Raw genomic sequence first — 25,869 nt, 5'->3', positions numbered from 1 at the left:
TTTTTTGGCATATTATGTTGGCTTTTAGCTTAATGTAGATACTGTTCATCATATTAAGGAAAAATATCTTCTTTTAAATCATGATTATTGGATTTTTGTCAAAGATTCTTTTATCAATCTGTTGATATAACCATGGATTTTGGAGTGATCTAATTATATGTGGTTAAAAGTTTCTCAGATATTAGATTTCGAAATTTCTTCCATTTGTTCCCTGGCTAATGTTAAATTTCTCTTTTAGGTAAAAGCATGGGGACATTCTACAAGTTCACAATTCTTCTGTGGAAGAATTCTATTATCATGGTAAGTATAGGGACATATGGGAAAATACTGGAGGAGTTAATGAGGCAAAAGGAAATGCAGAATCATTCTCTTTCAGGTTTCTTTTTATTTTTGATCATTTTGTTGAGACTGTGGACAACCAAAGGTCAGTGGCTAATACTGAGAGAACCAAGATTGGGTTTCTAACCTAGACATTGTTAACAAACTAGTCATTGGTCGGTTGTCCAGAAATCTGTTTAAATAATTCTGGCCATGGGAAAGAAGTAAGTCAGAAAATTGGGTGTAAGCACCCCCAAATCAAGATGAATACAAATTGCAAAGGTCTATAGAAATTAGACAAGCTATGAATTACATACCAATTAGGTAAGGAGATGGCAAAATAGATACAATTACCAGAGATAAGGGAAGAATCAAATGCTATCCAGGCAGATAGGAATCATAAAAATACAGAATCTAAAAGTAAGGCAAAGCAGATTGTCAAACTTTTCAGCAGAAAATTGGGAACTAAAGGAAGTATTAGCAGCAGAACAGATAGAAAGCTCCAATGCCAAGAAGATGTTTATGGAACTCAACTGAGCACCATACCCATAATAGGACCTCAATAAACATTTTTTGAATGACTTATTAAATAACAGAGGCAACTGTCTGCTTCAGCCAGATGGCTTTTATAGCCTTGTTAGAGCAGAAATCAGTCCCCAAATTTGACTAGTTTAGGTCTAAAAATTGGAAGAAGATAAGTGGGAGCTTACCTACCTGGAGTGGAACATAGTTGGGGTGGAAGGAGTGTATATCTTACTAGGTAAAAATATTGACATTTTTCACATAAGGAATACTAGGGTGGTGTAGAATGGGGATGGAAAATAAGCTTTTAATATAAGAGAACTGATGGGGTGTCTCATGTATGTACTTTTCATTGGATTAATTTTTTTTCTTTCAGAAGCGCCTTTGGTACCGTATAGTCTTGGAGCTTCTTCTTTCACTGATGTTCACTTCATTTATTTTGAGTATTCGTTCTGTTAGCCATGAAATTCTTTATAAGTCTTATAATTACACTCTTCTGAACATCGATAAACTCCCCAGACGTTTGGCAAATGACATCAACAACACACTGGAACTGGCCTATGTGCCTTCCACAAGTGATGCAGTGAAGACTGTCATAGACGATGTGCAGAAAACTTTGGGCACTGCTATGAGAGGTTAGGAATTATGGAAAGAAAGAGGTTTCCTATAAACTACATTGTTTTATTGAGTACATTCTTTATTGTTCTCTCTCATAATAACAGGACTTGTAAGAGGTGATATATATTTTTCTCTGGTTACTGCTTTTGCTGCATCCCACAGGTTCTGATATATTGTTTCATTATTGTCATTCTCTTTAACAAAATCATTTATTGCTTTCTATGACATTCTTTGACCTACTCAGTTTTCAAGATTGGGTTATTTAATCTCCAATTAACTTTTAATCTCTGTTTCCATGGTCCCATATTAAATATAATTTTTATTGCATTATGATCAGAAAAGGATATATCTAGCATATCTGCTTTTCTGCATTTAACTACATATTTTTATTCCCTAATATGTGGCCAGTTTTTGTGTAGGTACCATGTACTGCTGAGAAAAAGCTGTATTTCTTTCTATTCCCATTCAGTTCTCTCCAGCTGTATATCATGTCTAGTTTATCTAAGATTATTTCATCCCCTTGACTTCTTTCTTATTTATTTTTTGGTTAGATTAATCTAGTTCTGAGAAATGAAGATTCAAGTCCTCTACTGTTACAGTTTTGCTATCTATTCCATCTATAATTCATTTTGCTTTTCCTTTAAAAATTTGGATGCTATAGTATTTGGTGCATGTAGGTTTAGTATTGATATTACTTCATTATCTATGGTACCTATTATCATAATATAGTTTCTCTGTTTATCTTTCATAATTAAATCTAGTTTAACTTTGTCTGAGATCATGATTGCTACCCATACCTTTTTGCATCAGTTGAAGCATAATATGTTCTACTCCAGCTCTTTATTTTTACTCTATGTGTATGTTTCATTTTTAAATGTATTTCTTGTAACAATATTGTCAGATTCTGGTTTTTGAATTCATTCTACTCTTCATTTCTATTTTATGAGTGAGTTCATCCCATTAACATTCAAAGTTGTAATTAGTAGTTGTGCATCATTCCATTCTATTTTTCATCACTGTTTATCTTTATCTCCCTCTCTTCTTACGCTATCCCTCCTCAGACATCTAATTGATTTCTAACTACTGCCTCCCTCATCCACAAACTTTCTAAGAATCCCTCTCTTATCATCTCTTCTTACTTTCCCATTCCTTAATCTACTCACCTTTCTAAGAGTCTCTCCCTTATTCTCTCCCTGCCTTTAAGAATCCCTCTCTTCTCACGTTACTCTCCTATTCCTTATTTTACCCACTCTTTGAAGAGTCCCTCCCTTATCCTATCCTCTCACCTTCTTCTTTCTGTGTAAGTTAGAGACTTTTATACCCCTGTACACGTATGCATGTTATTCTCTCTTTAACCCAGTTCTGATGAAAATAGGGTATTAACATTACTTTCCCTTCACCCCTTCCTGCCTCCACTGTAACAGTTCTTTCATTTATGCCTCATTTGTATGGGATAATTGCTCCATTTTTTCTCTTTCTAGACATTTATTTTTTAGGATCATCCCATCATATTCAACTCAACTTCAAGACTTCTATCTATGTATGCTCTTTCAAACTACCCAAATAATGATAACACTTACAAGAATTACAGATAATGTTTTCTCATGTAAGAAGTAAAAATTTTGACCTTATTAAGTTTTTTATAATTGGTCTTCAATGTTTACCTTCTTGTGTTTCTCTCAAGTCTAGTAGGTCAAATTTTCCATTCATTTCTGGTCTTTTCTTCACAAATACCTGAAAGTCCTTTAGTTCATTAAATATCTATTTTTTTTTCCATTCAGGATAACACACAGCTTTGCTGGGTAAGTAATTTTTAGCTGCAAGCTCAACTTCTTGGCTTTTCAGAATATATTGTTTTATGTTCTTTGATCTTTTAATGTTGAAGTTTCTAAATCTCATGTTATCCTGAGTGTAGCTTTGCAGTATTTAATTTTTTTCTAGTTGCTTGTGAATTTTCTCCTTGATCAGGGAGCTTTGAAACTTAGCTATGATGTTTCTGTGAGTTTTTATCTTGGTCTTTCTTGCAGGTGGAGATTGGTGGATTTTTTCCTATTCCTATTTTACCCTCTTACTTTAAAACTTTACCTTCATTTTCCTTAATAATCTCTTGAAGTATGCTATCTAGACTCTTTAAAAATAATAATTTCAAGTTACATATTTATTATCATATTATTATATATTTATTATTATTATATATTATTGTAAATATATAAAATCCAGCAATTTTTATATTGTCTTTCCTTGATCCATCTCCAGGTTAGTTATTTTTCTAATGAGATGTTTCACTTTCTCTTCTGTTTTTTTCATTTTGGTTTCTTATAAAGTCATTAGCTTCCCCTTGCCCAATTCTAATTTTTAAGGAGTTATTTTCTTCTGTAAGTTTTTGGATTTCTTTTTCCAATTTGTTGACTTTCTTTTCACAGTTTTCTTGATCTTGCTTTACTCTTACTTTTTCCCTACTTTTTCCTCAATCTCTTTTATTTCATTTTAAAAATATTTTTAAAACTTTTCCCAAAACTCTTATTGAGCTTGTAACCATTTTGCTTTTTTCCTTTGAGCTAGAAGTAGCTGTTTTAACTGCAGTGTCTCCTTCTGAGGTTGAACCCAGATCTTCTCTGTCACCATAGTAGCTGTTGGTGGTTAGGTTTTTTCTCTTTTGCTTACTCATTATTATTATTGTTGTTGTGTAGTGACTTGTTTCTTATATTTTAATTTTGTATTAAAGTATAAAGGTGCTAGTCTTGAGGTGTGGGGGATAATATCTCAGCCTTTAGGTTTTCTGTGCTATTATTTTCTGAACTTTGTCTGGGGGCTTGACTTTAGGTATTCCTCTTCACCCTGAACTGCAACCAGGGCCCGCTGCAACACTATCCCTATAAATACTTCTTTTCCCTATGGTCTCTCTTGTAGCTGTAAGCTTCATTTCACCTCTTGGCCCTGAACTAGGGACTCTCTGCAAGCCCATAGCCAGAAGGGGTCCCCACCTTTTGTAACTTTGCTGACCAGTGCGTACATATTTTGCTTGCTCTCAGCCATAACCCAGCACCACGTCAGGTTAGCACAACTGAACCTAGTGTCCAGCAATAGCAGAGGGTCCTGAAATCTTCCCTTGATCAAATGTCTGACCCCTATGCTGTGTGTGAGACTAAAGTTCCTGAAGTACTTCTTTGTTGATGTGGCAGTATCTTCCTGGAAGTATCTGCACTTCAATCAGGTCAAACCATCATCCTGGGATGTTTGGTCTTTCCTAATATCCTCCCAACTTGACTTAGGCAGACAATTGCTTTATCTTAACTTTTAATTATTTCTATGCCCAAAGTCCACTTTGAGGCATTGTTTTATATTATTTGTGAGGGAATTTAGGAGAGATAGGTAATGTTCTGCCTTATTCCACCATATTCCCAGAATCCTCCTCAGTATTGAAGTTTTATAATATTAAAGGCATGCAACAATGCTGATAAAATTACTATAAATTTATATTACCTGTCTAATTTCAACTTGGCCTTTATTGCTGCATAGCAGTCCTTTTATTCTTCACTGATTGACACTCATGCACCTCATGGTGACAGTTGCAAACCTTTTCCTCTCTCTTTTTTGTTGACATTTTTATTTTTATGTAGGGAAAAATAAAGTTTATACATAGCCAGTTTTATTTACAATTTTATTGTATACATTGTATTGATTTTATTCACTTGATTTCACTGCATCAAGTCATAAAAGTCTTCTCAAGTTCATGAAGCCATTCTTTTGTCATTTCTGATGGCATAGAAATATCCTCCACTATGTTTATGACAGAATTTTCCCAGCTGTTCCTCATTTGATGGGAACCCACTTAGTTTTCAGCTCTTTGTACAAAAAAGCTTCTGTAAACACTTGTGTATGTACTGTTCCTTTTCATCTTTCTTTGATCCCTGAGATATATGCCTAATAGTAGTATGGTTGAGTCAAAGAGAATATATAGTTTAGTGAGTTTGGGGACATATTTCCAATAGCATATTTCCATAGTAGCTTTGCCAATTCATACCTCCACCAACAATGCATGAGTGTGACTTTGCCCACAGTCCCTTCAGCATTTGTTAATTTCCTTTATTGTCTACTTTGTCAATATAATGGGTATGAGATGGTATCTTAGAGTTGCTTTCATTTGCATTTCTGTAGTTATTAATGATTTGAAGCATTTTTTCTTATGACTAATGATAGCATGGGTTTCTTCCTTTGAGAATTACCTACTTGTATACTTTTACCATTTATTAATTAGAAAATGGCTCTGATTCCTACAAATTCAAATCAGTTTCTTATTTGTCTTGGAAATAAAACCTTCATCAGAGAAACGAGTTGCCAAGATTCCCCTCCCCCGAAATTTCCCTGACCTTCAAATTTTTGCTGTATTGGTATTGTTTTTATGAAAACTTTTAATTTTATATAATAAAAATTATATATTTTCTAAACTCTATCCTTTGGTCATGAACTTTTCCTACATAAATAGATCTGAAAGAAAATTTCTTCTTTAGATGTCTATGTTGGTTATTATAGTACCTTTTATATCAATCAATAAACATTTTTAAAAAGGCCTGCTATTTTCCAGACACTGTGTTGAGGACTGGCACTAAATACGCATTAATTAATGTGCCTATTGGAGTTTATCTTGGTATATGTTGTGGTCTAGAGGTAACAATTTTTGTTGAATAATTGAGTACTTACCTCAAACCGGTGTCTTTGAGTTTATCAAACACTAATCTATTGTTGTCCTTGTGAAATTGTAATTATAATTGGACTTCATCTTGTGAGCCAAATCAATTGCTGTCCTCCATTTTGTACTGTTTCTCATAAATTGTATGCATTCTGGTAAACAAGGGGGCACGAACCACAGAGTTCCCTGTTCTTTGAACGTGCCCACCACAAGGTGGAGATGGGGGCTTGTGGGCAGATCTTTCTGGTCAGGATGGAAGGTTCCAGTCACAAGATTCCTTTAGCTACAATTTTCCTGTCACCAAACATTTCAACTTCAACTTTTCTTTTCAGTTCTAGCCACAAGAAATTTTATCAGTGACTAGCTAATCAGAAAACTTTGTAAACACATTACTCAAGATTTGTTTTGATTTGTTCCTCTTTATTGACTAGAAGAATGCTCTGTTAACACCCAGATGGCATCCTTGGTTTCTGAGGAGCCTAGAATCTCATTTATTCATAATTGCTAGCTTTGCTAATAAATTGATTGTGCTTGAACTTTAATGCATCAGTTTATCTTTATTGTGAATTTCAATTGCAACAACCTTTGTGTTTTTTAGCTAGTATAAAATTATTTTGATTACTGCTTTGAAGTTTAGATTGAAGTCTGATAGTGCTAGACTCCCTTCCTTCCTATTTTTTTTCCTTATTTCCCTAGAAATTTTTTAAGTTCCTCCAGATGAGTTTCATTTTCATTTTTTCTTGCTCTAATTCTTTGCTAGTTTGGTATGTCACTGTACATGAATAGATTAATTTAAAGGAATGCCATTTTTATTATATTGGCATGGCCTACCCATGAACAATTAATAATTCTTTAAATATCTAGATACGTTTTTATTTTTTTCAAAGTTTTTTTGGTAACTATATTTATTTGATTCCTGTCTGTGTCTTGGTAGATAGACTATCAGGTATTTTATGCATTGTTTAGTTATTTTGAATGGACTTTCTTTATCTCTCACTGCTGTGTTTTTATGGTAATGCACAGAATACTGATGATGTATGTGGCTTTATTTTAGTCTTTGCCTTTGCTGAAGTTATTGTGCTAATTTTTTAGTTGACTTAGTAGATTTCTCTAAGTAAAGCATCATATTATGTGCAACAAGCAAAAATTTAGTTTCCTCTTTACCTATATTTATTTCTTTGATTTTTCTTGTTTTATAGATATTATTTGTAGGCACATAGATAGCTTTTCTAGTACTATATCAAATAGTAAAGATGAGAATGCATTCTTTGGTATTTCCCTTATCTTCTTAAAAAAAGAGTAGGAGTCATTGTGAGCATGAAATTTCTTTAGGATTTCCATAGACACTACTTATTGTCTTAAAGAAATGTCTATTTATTCTTATGTTTTCTGAAATATTTTTCAAACAGAAATGGATAACGTATTAGCACAGCTTCTGGCACACATAGTAGGCATGATTGATTATTATTTCAACAAGTTCTGCATCTATTGATGTAATCATATGATCTTTATTATTGTTTTCCTACCAATTCCTTCAGTAAAGAAAGAGAAATCAACACAGGTGGGGAAGGTTTGCTTTGCCACAGGGAAATCGTATATTTATCAGTAACTTGTTATATTTCAGCCAGACTGGAATATTCTGTTGCCTGTTCATCCTTCACTTTGCCATTCCTCCTAGTTAGTCCTTTGGCCCAAGGATCTCTTCTCTAAATCCATCATCCTCACAGTTCCCAAACTTATATCTCCAAAGCATAGATCTGTCTGTATTACTTCCTTTTTGCCTCTAAGATGAAATGCCAACTCCTTTATTTGTCGTTTAAAGGAGTACACAGTTTGGATCTGACATATCTTTCTATGCTTGTCACACATTACTTGTGAAACATAATGGATAGAATACTGAATGTGGAATCAAAAGGCATGGGTTCAAATCCTGACTCTACCATTAATCACCTTAATCCCACACACCCCAGCACTGTGTATTTTAATTTTTTGAATTACATGTAAAAATAATTTTTAATATTCATTTAAAAAAATTTTAGTTCCAAATTTCCTCTCTCTTTTCCATCCCCACACCTTGAGACACCAAGCAATTAGACATTGATTGTACATGAGCACTCATGCAAGATGTTTTCTTACTAGTCATGTTGCAAAAGAAAAATGAGCAAAACAATTGCCCCCAAAAAACAAAGAAATAAAAAAAGGATGTTGTAAGTATTCCAATTCCATCAGGTTTTTTTTTGGAAGTAGATAACATTTCTCATCATAAATCCTTCAGAGTTGTCCTGGATCATTGTATTCCTGAGAATAGCTAAGTCATTCACAATTGATCATCATATTATATTGCAGTTACTGTGTACAGTATTCTCCTGGTTCTGCTCATTTCATTTTGCAGCAGATCATGTAAGTCTTTCCAGGTTTTTCTGAAAACATTCTGCTTATCATTTTTTACAATGCAATGGTATTCCATTACATCTATATACCACAATTTGTTCAGTCATTCCCCAGTTGATGGGCATCCTCTCAATTTCCAGTTCTTTGCCACTACAAAAGAAGCTATTATAAATATTTTGTATAAATAGGTCCTTTTACCTTCTCTTTGATTTCTTTGGAATACAGACTTAGTAGTGATATTGCTAGGTCAGAGGGTATTCACAGTTTTATAGTTCTTTGGACATAGTTCGAAATTGCTCATCAGAATGGCTGGAACAACTCCAACAACAGTATAGTAATGTATTAATTTTTTCACATCCCCTCTAACATTTATTTTCCTGTTTTTGTTGTATTAACCACTCTGGTAGGTGTGAGGTAGAACCTCAGAGTTGTTTTAATTTGCATTTTTCTAATCAGTAGTGATTTAGAGCATTTTTATATGACTGTCAATAGCGTTTATTTCTTCTCTAAACTGCTTCTTCATGTCTGTGACCATTTATTAATTGGGTGATGCTTTGGATTTTTATAAATTTGACACATTTCTTTATTTGAGAAATAAGGCTGTTACCAGGAACACTTGCTGTAAATTTCCCCCCTCCCCCAATTTTCTGCTCTCCTTTTACTCTTGGCTGCATTGATTTTGTTTGTGTAAAACCTTTTAAATTTAATTTATTGTATTGAAATTTAATTTAATGTAAAATCATCCATTTTACATCCCATAATACTTTCTATTTCATTTGATCATAAATTCTTCCCTCATCCAAAGATCTGGCCGGTGTATTATTCCTCATTTCCCTAATTTGCTTATGGTATCACCCTTCATGTACCTATTTTGATTTTATTGTGGTATATGGTGTGAGATATTGGTCTGTATCTAGTTTCTGCCAAATTGCTTTCCAGTTTTCCCAGCGGTTTTTGTCAAATATAGTGAATTCTTGTCCCAAAAGCTTTAATCTTTGTGTTTATCAAACACTAGATGACTGTAGTCAATTGCTATTGCGTATTGGGTACCTAATCTATTCCATTTATCCATTGTTGTATTTCTTTGCTTGTACCAGATTGCTTTGATGACTACTGCTTTGTAAAATACACTTTGAGATCTGATACTGCTAGACCACCTTTCTTTACATTTTTTTCATTGATTCCCCTGACATTCTTGACCTTTGAATTTCATTACTGTTTTTTCTAAATCTATAAAATAAGGTTTTTTTGGTAGTTTGATCAGTATGGTACTGAATGAGTAAATTAATTTAGGCAGAATTGTCATTTTTAGATTTTTTTGTTGTTGTTCATATGACCTATTATGTTTTTAGTTTTCCTATTAGTGAATCAATGTATCATTCCCAATATTAATCCAACATGAACAAATGTATTTTTCATAAGTCCTTCAGAATTGTCTTGGATCATCACCAAGAATAGTTAAATCATTCACAGTTGATCATTGTACTATATTGCAGTAACTGTGTATAATGTTCTCTTAGTTCTGCTTATTTCACTTTCATCAGTTCATGTATGTTGCTTTGACACCTTTTCTAATATCCTATTTAAAATTTCTCATATTAGAGGAATTGATCTATAGTTTTCTTTCTCTGTTTTGAATTTCTGATATTTATATCATAAATTTGGTAGAATCTCTTATTTTTTCACTTTTGCAAAAAAAGTTCACAGAGTTGGGCATATTAAAAAATGACTGAATAACAGTAAAAATATTACAATTACTTGTTTTTTGAATATTTTATAGGCGTTACTTGCAAATTCATTTGGTCCTGGAGTTTGATTTATTTGGATTCTTTTGGTAGTTTATTTATGGATGGTTCAGTTTTCTCTGTTGATATTGGGGTTTTAAAAATTCTCTATTTCTTATTCTATTGACTCAGACACTTAATATTTTTGTAAATTTTCTCCCATTTCCCTAATTTGCCAGTTTTATTTGCATATTACTGGACAAAATAGTTTCTGATAATTTCATTTTTTTCTTAATCTGTTTATTTTCAAGCTTCACTTTCAGTACTGGTTTTCTTTTAAAAATCAAATAAGGGAAATATCTCATTGGAAAAACAACTGACCTGGAAAATAGATCCAGGAGAGACAATTTAAAAATTATGGGACTACCTGAAAGCCTTGATTGAAAAAAGAGCCTAGACATCATCTTTCATGAAATTATCAAGGAAAACTGCCCTGATATTCTAGAACCAGGAGGCAAAATAAATATTGAAAGAATCCACCAATCACCTCCTGAAAGAGATCCAAAAAGGGAAACTCCTAGGAACATTGTGGCCAAATTCCAGAGTTCCCAGATCAAGGAGAAAATATTGCAAGCAGCTAGAAAGAAACAATTCAAGTATTGTGGAAATACAATCAGGATAACACAAGATCTAGTATCTTCCACATTAAGGGATTGAAGGACGTGGAATATGATATTCCAGAAGTCAAAGGAACTAGGATTAAAACCAAGAATCACCTATCCAGCAAAACTGAGCATAATACTTCAAGGAAAAAAAATGATCATTCAATGAAATAGAGGATTTTCAAGCATCCTTGATGAAAAGACCAGAGCTGAAAAGAAAATTTGACTTTCAAACACAAAAATCAAGAGAAACATGAAAAGGTAAACAGCAAAGAGAGATCATAATGGACTTACTAAAGTTGAACTGTTTACATTCCTACATGGAAAGATAATATTTGTAACTCTTGAAATTTTTCTCAGTATCTGAGTAGTTGGTGGGATTACACGCACACGCACACACACACACACACACGCACATATACAGAGGCAGAGACAGAGAGCACAGAGTGAATTGAATAGGATGGGATCATATCTTTAAATAATGAAATTAAGCAGTGAGAGAGAAATATATTGGGAGGAGAAAGGGAGAAATGGAATGGGGCAGATTATCTCTCATAAAAGAGGCAAGTAAAAGACTTTTTAGTGGAGGGAAAAAGGGGGGAGGTGAGAGAAAAAACATGAAGCTTACTCTCATCATATTCAACTAAAGGAAGGAATAAAATGCATACTAATTTTGGTATGAAAACCTATCTTACAGGATAGTGGGGGAGAAAGGGATAAGTAGGGTGGGGGGGATAATGGAAGAGAGGGCAGTGGGAGGAGGGAGCACTCTTGGGGAGAGATAGGATCAAAAGAAAAAATAGAAGAAAGGGGGGGCAGGATAGGATGGAGGGAAGTATAATTAGTCTTACACAACACGACTATTATGGAAGTCATTTGCAAAACTACACAGATTTGGCCTATATTGAATTGTTTGCCTTCCCAAAGGGAATGGGTGGGGAGGGAGGGATGAAGAGAAGTTGGAACTCGAAAGTTTTAGGAACAACTGTTGAGTATTGTTCTTGCAACTAGGAAATAAGAAATACAGGTAATGGGGCATAGAGATATATCTTGCCTTACAAGACAAAAGAGAAGATGGGGATAAGGGAAGGAAGGGATGTTAGAAGGGAGGAAAGATTGGTGATAGGGGTAATTAGAATGCTCAGCATTTTAGGGTGGGGGGAGGGGAGAAATGGGGAGAAAATTTGGAACACAAAATTTTGTGGAAATGAATGTTGAAAACAGATCAATTTAAATAAAAAAAATCAAATAAGGAAATGACTTTTCTATTTTAGTTTTTTTCATAAGAAAAACAGCTTCCAGTTTTTAAAAATTAATTTTTTTCTTGCTTTTGATTTGGTATGAGGCAAGAGCAAGGGCAATGCCATTGAGTCAGAAGATGGGGCATCGTGTGAGGAAGAATCAGAAGGCCAGTTTCATTGGATTGTAACTGAGACAGTGGGAACTAATACATGGTAATCCTGGAAAGTTATGTGAGGGCCAAGGTGTGAAAGATTTTAAAAGAAGTATGCATCTTCTCTTTCCTAGAAGCAATAAGGAACTACCGTGATTTGTTGAGTAGGGAACTGATAGAATCAGATTTGTATTTAAGGAAGATCACTTTGGTGGCTTTGTGGAAGATGGATTAGAGTAGGGAGAGACTTGAGACAGAGAAATCATATTCTAGGCAAGAGTTAATTAGAGTCTTAAATAAGGTGCTGTTTATATGGATAGTTAGGTTTTATGGAGGCTGAAATTATTTTTGCAACTGTGTGGGATACTTTGCCAAGTATTTTTTTTTAACATTCTAATTTTAATTTATTTATTTTCAGTTTTTAACATTCACTTCCACAAAAATTTGAATTTCGAATTTTCTTCCTGTCTCCCCCCTCCCCCACCCTAGGATAGCATGTATTGTGATGACCATTTCCTCCAGTCTTCCCTCCCTTCTATCATCCCCCTCCCCCTCCTCATCCCCTTCCCTTCTATTTTTCTGTAGGGTAAGATAGATTTCTATACCCCATTGCCTACATATCTTATTTTGTAGTTGCATATAAGAACAATTTTTAATATTCATTTTTAAAGCTTTGAGTTCCACATTCTCTCCCTTCCCCTCTCCCCACCCACCTTCATTAAGAAGGCAAACAATTTGATGTAAGTTATACATGTGTAGTCATGTGAAACACTTCCATAACAGTTATGTTGTGAAAGACCAACTATATTTCCTTTTATCTTGTGCTGCCCTCCATTTATTCTGTTTTCTCCTTTGACCTGCCACTCTCCCCAGTATTTACTTCTGATTACCCCTTCTCCTAATCTACCATCCCTTCTGTGGTCCCCTCTCTCTTATCCCCTTCCCCCCTGCTTTCCTGTAGGGTAAGATAAACTTCCATACCCAATTGAGTGTGTATGTTATTTCCTCCTGAAGCCAAATTTGATGTAAGGAAGGCTCACTTATTCCCTCTCATCTTCCTCTTCTTCCCCTCCATTGTAAAAGCTCTTTATTGCCTCTTTTATGTGAGATGATTTACTATATTCTACCTCTCCCTTTCTCTTTTGCCTAGTACAATCTTCTCAACACTTAATTTTCTTTTTAAAATATAATTTCTTCATATTCACCTCACCATGTGCCCTCTGTCTCTCTCTCTCTCCATTCTTATATATACATCCACATCCACATCCACATATGCATATGTATATTTTATATATATATACGTGTGTGTGCTTGTTTGTGTGCATGTGTGTGTGTGTATTCCCTCCAACTATCCTAGTACTGAAAAAAGTTTCATGGGTTACAAATATCTTTCCATGTAGGAATGTAAACAGTTCAGCTTTAGTAAATCCCTTATGATTTCTCTTTCCTGTTAACCTTTCATGCTTTTCTTGATTCTTGTATTTTAAAGTCACATTTTCTATTCAGCTCTGGTCTTTTCAACAAGAATGCTTGGAAGTCCTCTATTTCATTGAAGTTCCATTTTTTCCCCTGAAGAATTATACTCAGTTTTGCTGGGTAGATGATTCTTGGTTTTAATCCTACCTCCTTTGACCTCTGGAATATAATATTCTAAGCCCTTCGATTCCTTAGTATAGAAGCTACTAAATCTTGTATTATCCTGATTATGTTTCCATAGTACTTGAATTCTGACTGTTTGTACCGTTTTCTTCTTGACCTGGAAACTCTGGCATTTGGCCACAATACTCCTAAGAGTTTTCCTTTTGGAATCACTTTGAAGAGATGATCGGTGAATTCTTTCCATTTCTATTCTACCCTCTAGTTCTAGAAGATCTGGGCAGTTTTCCTTGATAATTCCTTGAAAAATGATGTCTAGGTTATTGTTTTTTATCATGGCTTTTAAGCAATCCAATAATTTTTAAATTATCTCTCCTGGGTCCATTTTCCAGGTCAGTTGTTTTCCCAATGAGATATTTCACATTGTTTTCTATTTCTTCATTCTTTTGAATTTGTTTTATAATTTCTTGATTTCTCATAAAGTCATTAGCTTCTAATTGCTCCATTCTAATTTTGAAGGAATTCTTTTCTTCAGTCAGCTTTTGGACCTCTTTGGCATTTGGCCCATTCTGCTTTTTAAGGCATTCTTCTTCTCACTGGCTTTTTGGACCTCTTTTGCCATTTGAGTTAGCACAATTTTAAAGCTGTTATTTTCTTCAGCATTTTTTTGGGTTTCCTTTAGAAAACTATTGACTCAATTTTCATAATTTTCTTGCATCACTCTCATTTCTCTTCCCAAATTTTGCTCTACTTCTCTTACTTGATTTTCCAAATTCTTTTTGAGCTCTTCCATGGCCTGAGACCAATTCATCTTCTTCTTGGAGGTTTTGTGTGCAGGATCTTTGGCTTTATTGTCCTCTTCTGGTTATATGTTTTGATCTTCCTTATAACTGGTGATGTAAGAAAATACCTCTTCATGAAGAAAGTAAGAATCTATATAGTCTGTTTCTTTTCCTCTTGTTTGCCCATTTTCCCCAGGTAATTACTTGAATTTTGAGCTCTTTGCTAAGTGGAGTGCTCCAGAAGCAGCTTCAATTTCAGCAGTGGGTTTTGGGGTTAGGACTGGGGCTGGGGTTAGGGCTGGGCAAGGGGTGGAGCCTGGAGCAAGGGCTGAGGCCAGACCACAGTCCCTTATCAACCAGGTGAGAGATTTTTCCCATTCATTTTCAAAGCTTTCTTTGGTGTTTGTGGGTTGAAAAGGTTGGAAAACACAGCAATCACCAGTGATTCAGTCCCCTGAGTGTTGCTCTAGCTCTGTCCACACCAGTATGGCCCAGGCCAAATTGTTCTGCTCCCAGGCTGATAGACCCTCCTTACTGATCTTCCAGATTGCCTTGGGCTGGAAATTTGCTTCAGTCCATCATTTTGTGGCTTCCACTACTCTAGAATTTGTTCAGAGTCATTTTTCACAGGTTTTTTGAGAGGTCTGAGTTGAGAGTTCTAGCAGGTCCATGCTTCTCCTCCACCATCTTGACTCCATCTACTTTGCAAAGTATTTTGCAACTTATTGATTATGTGGAGTGTGAAAGAGTGAGTAGTAGGGCATAATGCTGAGGTTATGAATTTGGGATACCAGAAGGATGATGGTACCTTTCACAATAATAGGAAAGGTTGGAAGTGAGGTAGAGGTACAGATTTAAGGGAAAAGATAATGAGTTCTGTTTTGATCCTGTTGAGTTTGATATGCCTTTGAAATATTCACTTCAAAACCTCCAAAAAGTAGTAGATATTGCTAGACTGAATCTCAGGAGAGATACTGAGGCTGGATATACCTCAGAGTTATTTGCACAGAGATAATAATTAAACTCATGGAAACTGATCAAAATCACCAAATGAAAATATACTGGACACAGAAGGCTCAGGGTATACACAGTTATTGGGCGTGATATGGATGTTTAATCAAGAGAAGGGTTGCCAGATAAGTAGGAGTAGAACCAGGAAATATTAGTACTATTAAAACTGAGAGAAAAGAGTATCCAGGGTGGTCAACAGAATCAAATGTTGAAGAGGAGTCCAGAAGGATAACACTAGAGCTATACTGCCTCTTGCCATTCTTCTAAAATAACAACATATATTCAAATATATAAGTGGGTGATTGCTATTTCAGTGCTGACATCATTAATCAAAGGGATATTACAGAACTTTTATATTTGAAATGAAACTTATACCTAAAATATTCTCCCAAATATTCCATTCCTTATCCCAGTACATTATCAAGCTTTAGCAAGGATACTTATTTAACTCTGTTCTCATTTGTGTTACTGTTGATTTTTAGTATTGGTTGTTGTCCTTCATTCTCGAAGAGGACCAAAAGGACATCACCATGATAAAGTGAAGTTTCAGTGTGTCTGACTGTGGCTGATCAGACCAATAGGAGCTCAGAATGCTCTACCACAGGTTGGGCACAGATAGTCCATGTGAATATTTGGGGTGGATATTCCAAATCTGCACATCCTATGTTTACTTTGTGTTGTCTCAATTCTGCTTTGCTCATAGAGCATAGCACCCTTTCTCATGTGGGCACTCCATGCTGAACAGTCCTGTGCCAGTGTCTCCCCATGTTGCACAGTTGAACCCAAAGTTCTTGAGAGAGACCCTGAGAGTGTCCTTGTATCACTTTTTCTGACCACCTTGTAACTGCTAGCCCCATGTGTGTTCTCCATAAAATAGTCTTTTTGGCAAGCATACATTTTGCATTCGAACAATGTGGCCAGCCCATCAGAGTTGTGCTCTCTGAAGCATAGTTTGAATGCTTGGAAGTTCCGCTCGAGCAAGAACTTCAGAGTCTGGTACCTTATACTGCCAGGCGACCCTCAGAATCTTCCTAAGACAGTTCAAATGGAAGTAATTCAATTTCCTGTCATGGCACTTGTAGACTGTCATGTTTCACAGGCATACAACAATGAGGTCAGCACAATGGCTCTGTAGACCTTCAGTCTGGTAGTAAGTCTAATACCACTTCTCTCCCAAACTTTTCTCTGGAGCCTCCCAAACATTGAACCAGATTTGGTAATGCATGCATTAACCTCATTGTCAATGTGTACATCCCTGGAAAGTATACTACCAAGGTAAGTGAACTTATTCACAGCATTCAAAACTTCTCCATTTGTTGTAACCAATGGTTCCATATATGGATGGCATGGTGGTGGCTCATGGAGCACTTGTTTTTTGTTGGTGTTGATTATTAGGCCAAAATTAGCACAGGCAGCAGAGAACTGATCCATACTTCATTGCATCTCAACTTCAGAGGCTGCATTGAGTGCACAATCATCTGCAAACAGAAAATCATGCACCAACTCTCCCTCCACTTTGTTCTTGGCTTGTAGTCTTTTCAAATTGAAGAACTTATCATCAGTACGGTAGTTGACCTTGATGTTGTATTCATCCTCACTGAAAGCATTTGACAACATGACTGAAAACATCATGCTGCAAAGCATGGGAGGAAGCACACATCCCTATTTCACTCCATTGGTGACTGGGAAGGCATGAGAGCATTGTCCACTATCCAGGATCCGGGCAACATGCCGTCATGGAATTGATATACAATACTGATGAACTTCTCTGGGCAACCAAATTTTGACACAATTTTCCTTAAACCCTTATGACTAACAGTGTCAAAGGCCTTGGTCAGATCTACAAATGGTGTGTACAGACTTCTGTTCCTGGCATTTCTCCTGGAGTTTTTGGACAGCAAACACCATATCAACTGTTCCTTGTCCCTTTCTGAAACCACACTGTCATTCAGGTATATGACCACCTTGCAGGTGAAGGATCAGCCTATTAAGGAGGTTTCTAGCAAGAATTTTGCCAGCGATGACTAAGAGAGAGACCCCTCTGTGATTGTCACAGGACAATCTATTTCCTTTACCTTTTTAGAGATGGACAATGGAGGCATCCTTGAACTTCTGGGGGATAGCCTCCTCTTGCCATATAACCTGGAAAATTTCAGTCAGCTTTTGTATGATCAGTGGTCCCCCTACCTTGTAAATCTCCACTGGAATGGAATCAGCACCAAGTACTTTGCCACATGAAGCAGCCTAATGGCCCTCAAAACCTCTTCTTCAGTTGGAAGTTCAGCTAAGGAGGGACTGACTTCAACCTGAGGTAAACAGTCAATGACCTCAGCATTGATTGATGATGGTTTCTTGAGAACACTATGGAAGTGTTCAGCTCATCCCTCTAGGATTATGTCCTTATTACTAATCAATGTGGCTCCACTAGCATTAAGTAGTTGTGATGCACCATAAGTTTTTGGTCCATAAATAACTTTCAGGGCGTCATAAAAGTGCTTTGGATTGTTACTGTCAGCATAAAGCTAAATTTCACCTTCCTTTTTACTGAGCCAGGAATCCTGCATTTCTCTAAGGTTTGCTTGTACTTTACTTTTGATGGAATTAAATACTGCCTTCATAGAGGTGGATGAACTATTCTGCTAATAAATCCTGTGGAGTTCTCATTTTTCATGTAGCAGCTTCTGGATTTCTCCATCATTTTCATCAAACAGTCTTGTTGTTTGCGAGTGCTCTAACCTAGATAAGGAAATGCAGTGTTGTACACCAAATCTCTGAAAGCTTCCCACTCCTTTTCTGCTCCATTGTTGCCAACTATGTGTTGGCTGAACCTTTCCTTCAAGTTAGCAACAAACTGTTCACCCTCAGAGAAGAGCTCTAATTTGTTTACATTAATTCTTTTGTTAGCCATTTTGCCTTGAGGGCGTCTCTTTTGATGAATACAAATATTTTTTTTGGAAAGGATAAATCTATGATCAGTCTAGCACTCTGTACCAGACATTGCCTTTGTCACTGTCACATCTTATCTGTGTCTTCTCCTTACAATCACATAATCTATTAGATTTCATTGTTTGCTGTGAGGGTGCATCCATCAAATTTTATTGCATTTAGGTAAATGGAATACAGTGTTGGTGATGAGAAGGTCATGTGATGCACAAGTCTTCAGCAGTAAATGACCATTGCTGTTGCTGTTTCCAGCTCTATTCCTCCCTAGGACTCCCTGCCAAGTTTGGTAGTCTGAGTGTACTCTAGCATTAAAGTCACCCAGAATTATAAGCTTGTCCTCTTTTGGCACATTGATGAGAAGGATCTGTAGGTCTTCATAAAACTTTTCTTTGACCTCATCAGGGTTTGTCATGGACCATAGGCACTGATGATGGTGACATGGCATTTTCCTGCTAGTGGCAATCGCATTGTCATGAGCCTGTCATCACTCCTTTTGGCAGATATATCAGTTTTCTGAGTAGATTAGTTTTGATTGCAAAACTCACACCAGTTTCACAGTGCTTCCCTTCACTGCACCCACTCCGTAAAAATGTGTATCCAGCTCCAACTTCAGTAAGCGGGCCTTCATTTGCCAACCTTGTTTCACTCAGGGATGCTATTTGAATGTGATACCTACTGAGTATTCTTGCACCAAGAGCAGTTCATCTTTCAGGTCTACTGTATTTTGTGTTGTCTATTAGTGTGCACATGTTCTATATGCCAATAGTGAATGGAATCATTTTTGCAGATGTCTGTACATTTTGTACATTTTTTTGGGTGTTTTGCCCACATAGTGGGATTCCCTGCCTGCTATGGTAATCAGTGCAGGGTGGGTTAGCCGACAATTTTTAGGGCACCTTTTCTATCCCCCTTCCTCACACCAAGAGGTGAGCAGTGCGATCCTTAAAAGACTGCTCGGATGCCTGGGGGGCTACTGAATCCCACTGCTGCTTCCAGTGAGAAACAACCCTAATGAATGCAGGGTTGTGACTACACCTCCCAGTGTATCTGCACCTGCTGCTTCATCACTTGCCTGTCACCACAGAATTTTTGAGACATAGTAGTAAAATGGAATGAGTGATGTCTTTTGATTCATGCATAAATGGATTTAAGTGAGGCAGAGTTGCATGAAGTCGTCAAACCTACTCTTTCCTCGGAGTCATCATAGTACAGTGGCAGGACAGAGTCAAGATGGCTGGTGATGGCTCAGAATGCAGTGGATGACCTTGGCCTCTTCAATGTCTAACCAAGCTCTAAGTTCTCCACATTACCTGCTTCAACTGCCTTTATGGCTCTTGGAACAAATTGTTCTCATCCGCCCATTCCATCAGAGGAAATCTTCACATGCTTGGGATAGACACTCCTCTAACTCACCAATGAGTTTGAGACCCCTTGGTTATCCTCAATCTGGTTTGGTCCGTCTCCTGAAACAGTTTACTGGGATGAGACCGCTGAGCATGCTTTAGCTTTTTGGACCACAGCTGAGAGCTGGGTGGAACACGTGGATACCAAAGGTGGAAAGAGCCCCCGAAAGGATCCTCCTGAATACCAAAGGTACTGGTCCTCCTGAACACACCCTACACCTCAGTACTTTTAGTATTAATATTTTAGTGAACAATTCACTTTTAGTAGAATCATTTATATGCACTGAAGTTTTTTTTTATATTGATGAGTATTTTTGTTGCTTCTTCTGAAGATAAGATGTGGATCTATCCATTACAAAATGATTTTAGTAGTTTAGACGCAGTTGAAGAAAAAGTCTTAAGAGATGAGTAGCTAATTTGATCCCCCCTGTGTGCTTGATGCTGGAAATTTGGCTTCTGGAAAGGCATTGATGATATGTAATGGATTTGTATAGCTTCCTAATCTGAAGCATGTGCAGATGTTCTGTAGCTAGCTCCAGTTGGCTAATCATGTATCAAGAAGATGTACTATTGATTGACTGCATAGCCAGAACGTGAGTGGAATTGCATTAATTTCTCACCCCTTCCCCATCCTTACATACAAGTAAGAAAGAAGACTGACAGAATGTCAAACTGTGAAAATGCAGGTCTTTGATCAAACCATTCAACTACGATTATATTCCATTACTCTTCTTAGAGAACTTGGTAAGTTTACTATCCCTTGGCAAGGTTAAGAAGTTTTAATTTTGTACATTGTAGTTTCTTTTTTTCTTTTAAAATAATCTAGTTTTTTTTTTTTTACAAATTTTATTTATTTTATTCTGAAAAATTTATTTATTCTGAATAAAACAAGCATTTCCATAACACAGAGAGATAGAAAAATAGGATTGAACCTGAAATTGCAGGTCCATTATGTTTGCTATTCCTTTCAAATATACAGCAAAGTTAACATGAGACTTTTTCCCCTTCCCCCACCCCTTACTTTGAGATGGCTACCATTAGACACAAATCTGTATATATATATATATATATATATATATATATATATATATATATATATATATATATATACACACACACACACATACATATACATATATATGCACACATATACACACACACACATATACATACACATATACATATATGTCAGCTCTTTTTCTGGATTCAAACAGCATCTTTATAAGATCTTTGTCATTAATTTGGGTATTTATAGCAGAATGACTTAGTTGCTCAAAATTGTTCTTAAAATAATACTGCTGTTACTGCAGACATGTTCTCTTAGTTTGGCTCTTCATTATTTTGTGGAGGTATCTCCATGTTTTTCTAAAACCATTTCTTATAGTGGAGGAATATTCCATGCTGAATGCGCACCATGATTTACTTAGCTATTCGCCAGTTGATGGGCATCCCTGCAATTTCCAGTTCTTTGCCACCACAAAGAGAGCTGCTGTAAATATTTTAGAACACATAGATTCTTTTCCTTTTCCCCAATCATCTTGGGAAGCAGACCTAATAGAGGTATTGCTGTGTCAATGGGTATAGGTAGTTTAATAATTTTTTAGGCATAATTCCAAATCTCTCTCCAAAATATTTGGATCAGTTCACAGATCCACCAACCATGAATTAAAATTCCAATTTTTCCATATCCCCTCCAACATTTGTCACTTTTCCCTTCTATCATTTTACTCAATCTGATAGGTATAAGGTTGTTTTAATATGCATTTTCTAATCAATAATGATTTAGAACATTTTTTATATAATTACAAATTGTTTTGATTTCTTCATTGGAAAATTGCCTATTCCTATCCTTTGACCATTTGCTATTTGGGGAATGACTCACATTCCTATGGATTGGACAAAGCTCTTTATATATTTGAGATATGAACCTTAATCTATCAAAATTTTCCTCCAGTTTTCTGCTTTCCTTTTGATCTTGACTACATTTGTTTTATTTGTACAAAACCTTTTCAATTTAATGTAATAAAAATTATATGCTTTACATCTCACAACACTATCTCTTGTTTGTCCAGAAATTGATCACTTATCCATAAATCTGATAGGTAATATGTTCCATGTTCTTCAGATTTTCTTGTGATTTCTCCCTTTGTGTCTGGGTCATATATCCATTTTCACATTGTCTTGGTAAATGGTGTAAGATGCTGGCTTATGCCCAATTTCTGCCAGACTGCTTTCCCAGCAATTTTTGGAACACATAGAACACATAGAACACACACACACACACACACACACACACACACACACATAAAATGAATTTTTCTCCTCAAAACTTAAATCTTTATACTTGTCAAATACTAGGTCACTATAATTGTTTGCTACTGTAGGTTGTATATCCGCTGTTACAGTGATTTACCTTTCTGTTTCTTAGCCAGTACCAGATTGTTTTGATAATTACTGCCATATAATGTAGTTTAAGATATGGTACATCCTTTAAGAAATTGAAATCCTTCCTTTGCTTTTTTAAAATCAGTTTCTTTGCAATTCCTTTTGTTGTTCCACATGAATTTTGTTATTATTTTTTCCTAGCTCAGTAAAATAATTTTTTGGTAATTTAATTGGGATGGCATTGAATATATAGATTAATTTTGGTATAATTGTCATTTTTATTATATTGGCACTGCCTAACCATGAATAATTGCTATTTCTCCATTTATTTAAATATGATTTTATTAGTATACAAAGTTTTTTATGGTTTTGTTCATATAGATCCTGGGTTTGTTTTGGTAGGTACATTCCCAGATACTTTATACTATCTAGAATTATTTTAAATGGGTTATCTCTAGCTATCTTTTCCTGTATGATCCTGTTGATGATATATAGGAATGCTGATGATTTTTGTGGGTTTACTTTATATCCTGCTGCTTTGCTGAAATTATCAATTATTTCAATTAACTTTTTAATTGAGTCTATAGGATTTTCCAAGTATATTATTATTTTATCTGCAAAAAGAAATAGTTTTATTACCTCATTCCCTATTCTGATTCCTTCTATTTCTTTTTCTTCTCTTGTTGTTATTGCTAGGATTTCCAATACAATATTGAATAACATTGGTGACGGTGGGCATCTTGTTTCACACCTGATCTTACTGGGAAGGCTTCTAGTTTATCCCCATTACAAATAATGTTTACTGATAGTTTTAAGTAAATGCTCCTTATCAATTTGAGGAAAAGACCATTTATGCCTATACTTTTAAGTGTTTTAATAGAAATGAATATTATATTTTATCAAAAGCTTTTTCTTCATCTATTGATACTTTCATATGATTTTTATTACTTTTATGATTGATATAATCAGTTATGTTAGTAGTTTTATGTTGACACCCTTGAATTCCTAGTATGAATCCTACTTGATCATAATGTACAATCTGTATAATACACTGAATTTTTATTTTCATGTTAATCAGTGAAGTTGGTCTATAATTTTTTTCTCTGTTTTTACTTTTCCTGATTTAGGTATCATTATCATACTTGCTTCATAAAAGGAGTTTGGTAGGACCCCTTCTTTGCCTATTATTCCAGATAATTTATTCAGTATTAGAATTAATTATTCTTTAAATGTTTAATAGAAATGACTTGTAAATCCATCTGATCCTGGTGCTTTTTTTTTTTTTTTTTTTTTTTTTAGGAATCTCATTTATGGTCCAGTCCATTTCTTTTTCTAAAATACGTCTATTTAAATATTCTATTTCCTCGTCTGCTAATCCAGGAAGTTTGTATTTTTGTAAATATTCTTCAATTTCACTTAATTTCTTAAATTTATTTGCATATAATTGGGCAAAATAACTCCTTATAATTGCTTTGATTTCTTCTTCTTTAGTATTCACCCTTTTCATTTTTATACTAGCAATTTGGTTTTCTTCTCTCTTTTTAAAAATCATGTTAACCAATTGTTTATCTATTTTATTAATTTTTTCATAATACTAACTCCTGGTTTTATTTATTCAATGGTTTTCTTACACTAAATTTGATTAATTTCACCTCTAATTTTTAGAATTTCCACTTCAGTGTTTAATTGTGCATTTTTAATTTGTTCTCTCTCTAGTTTTTAAAATTGCATACCCAGTTAATTGGCCTACTCTTTCTTTTTTTATTGATATGAGATCTTAGAGATATAAATTTTACTGTGATTACTGCTTTTGTTGTATCCCACAGGTTTTGGTATGTTGTTTCATTATTGTAATTTTATTTAACAAAATTACTGATTGTTTATATTATTTGTACTTTATCTTATACATTCTTTAAGATTAGGTTGTGTAGTTGCCAATTAGTTTTTTCCCTATATTTTCATGATCCCTTATTAAATATAATTTTATTGCATTATTATTTTTATTATTTTTATTTCTCCTATTAGGTATACAATTTTTGTGCTCCAACACATGATCAGCCTTTGTAAAGGTGTCATGTACTGCTGAGAAAAATGTTCATTCCTTTCTATTTTCATTCACTTCTCTCTAGATATCTATCATATCTAGCTTATCCAAAATTCTATTCACTTCTTTAAGTTCTTTATTATTTTTTTCTGGTTAGATTTGTGTAGTTCTGAGAGAGGAAGATTAAAGTGCCCCACTATTATAGTACTATTTTTACCTGTAGTTCATTTAACTTTTCTTTTTAAACTTTAGATGCTATAGTATTTGGTACACATAAATTTAGTATTGATATTGCTTCATCATCTAGGGCACCTTTCATCATAATGTAGTTTCCCTGTTTGTCTCTTTTAATTAAATCTATTTTAGCCTTGATTTTGTCTGATATCATGATGGCTACCCTTGCTTTTTTGCTGAAGCATAATGCAGTCTACTCTAGCCCTTAATCTTAACTCTGTGTGTATCTCTCATTTTTAAATGTTTTTTTTTTTGTCAGAAGCACATTGTGAGATTTGATTTTGAATCCATTTGCTATCAATTTCCATTTTGTGGTTGAAGTCACTCCATTCATGTTCAAAGTTATAGTTACCATTTGTGTATTTCCCTCCATCATATTTTTCCTCACTATTGTCCTTTTCAGCCTCTCTTTTTACCCTATCCCTTCTCTAGTTTACTTCTAATCACTACCTCCCTATTCCACACCCTTTTAAAGAATCTCTCTCCCGTATGCCTCCTTTTCCTTGTTCTACCTACTCCTCTAAGATTCCCTCCCTTTTCTTCTTCCCCCACCCTCCTAAATCTTAATCTATACACCTTTCTAAACCTCTTTTCTTATCCTGTTCCCTCGCCCTCTTATTTCTTTATAAATTTAGAAGAATTTTATATTCTTCTAAAAGTATGTGTTCTTCCATCTTTAACCCACATCTGATTAGATTAGGGATTTAGCACTACCACCCTTATTATTATAATTACCTCTAGTCCTGGGGTGTGGATGGTGCCTCTTTCTCAGGTCCTTCTTACTATTATTTTCTGAGCTTTGTCCAGGGCCCAATCTTGGCACTGCTTTCTCCCTCCAAACCACAGCTAAGATCCCCCAGTCACACTATTCTGGAAATACTCTTGCTCCCAAAGGACCCTCCAGTGGCTGCAACCTTCAGTTCTCACCACTAGCCCAGATCTTAAACCAAGAAGTCAGCTCCCATTTAAGTGTTCACAGCCAGCAGCATCCCTGCCCCACTGCTTCTGCGCTCATTGGGCATGTGTGCTGGTTCCCTCTCACCTTTAGCCAGCCTGGGGCAAATCCTGGCAGCACTGCTGTGGCTGGCATCCCTCAGCAGCAGAGGGTTCTTCAGTCTTCCCCTGCTCAAATGTCTGACCCCTCCCCCACCCT

At 35.3% G+C, this 25,869-nt stretch overlaps 1 protein-coding gene across 4 annotated transcripts in view; it reads left to right on the top strand.

Annotated features, from left to right (window-relative positions):
- Positions 1–25,869, top strand: part of LOC140497227 (phospholipid-transporting ATPase ABCA3-like) — a 264,641-nt gene that overhangs the window by 5,691 nt on the left and 233,081 nt on the right. For 3 of the 4 annotated variants that reach the window (XM_072597913.1, XM_072597914.1, XM_072597912.1), the window contains exons 2-3: positions 239–300; positions 1,217–1,475. In XM_072597913.1, coding sequence (XP_072454014.1) covers positions 247–300; positions 1,217–1,475 — 313 coding nt within the window. In that variant the 5' untranslated portion in view covers positions 239–246. The remainder of the gene's footprint in view (positions 1–238; positions 301–1,216; positions 1,476–25,869) is intronic. The other variant, XM_072597915.1, reaches the window with a different exon arrangement.

Source organism: Notamacropus eugenii, chromosome 3, assembly GCF_028372415.1.
Source record: "Notamacropus eugenii isolate mMacEug1 chromosome 3, mMacEug1.pri_v2, whole genome shotgun sequence".
NCBI classification, from domain to species: Eukaryota; Metazoa; Chordata; class Mammalia; order Diprotodontia; family Macropodidae; genus Notamacropus; species Notamacropus eugenii.
The sequence above is the reverse complement of the archived record's forward strand: the minus strand, read 5'-3'. Positions and strand labels throughout refer to the sequence as shown.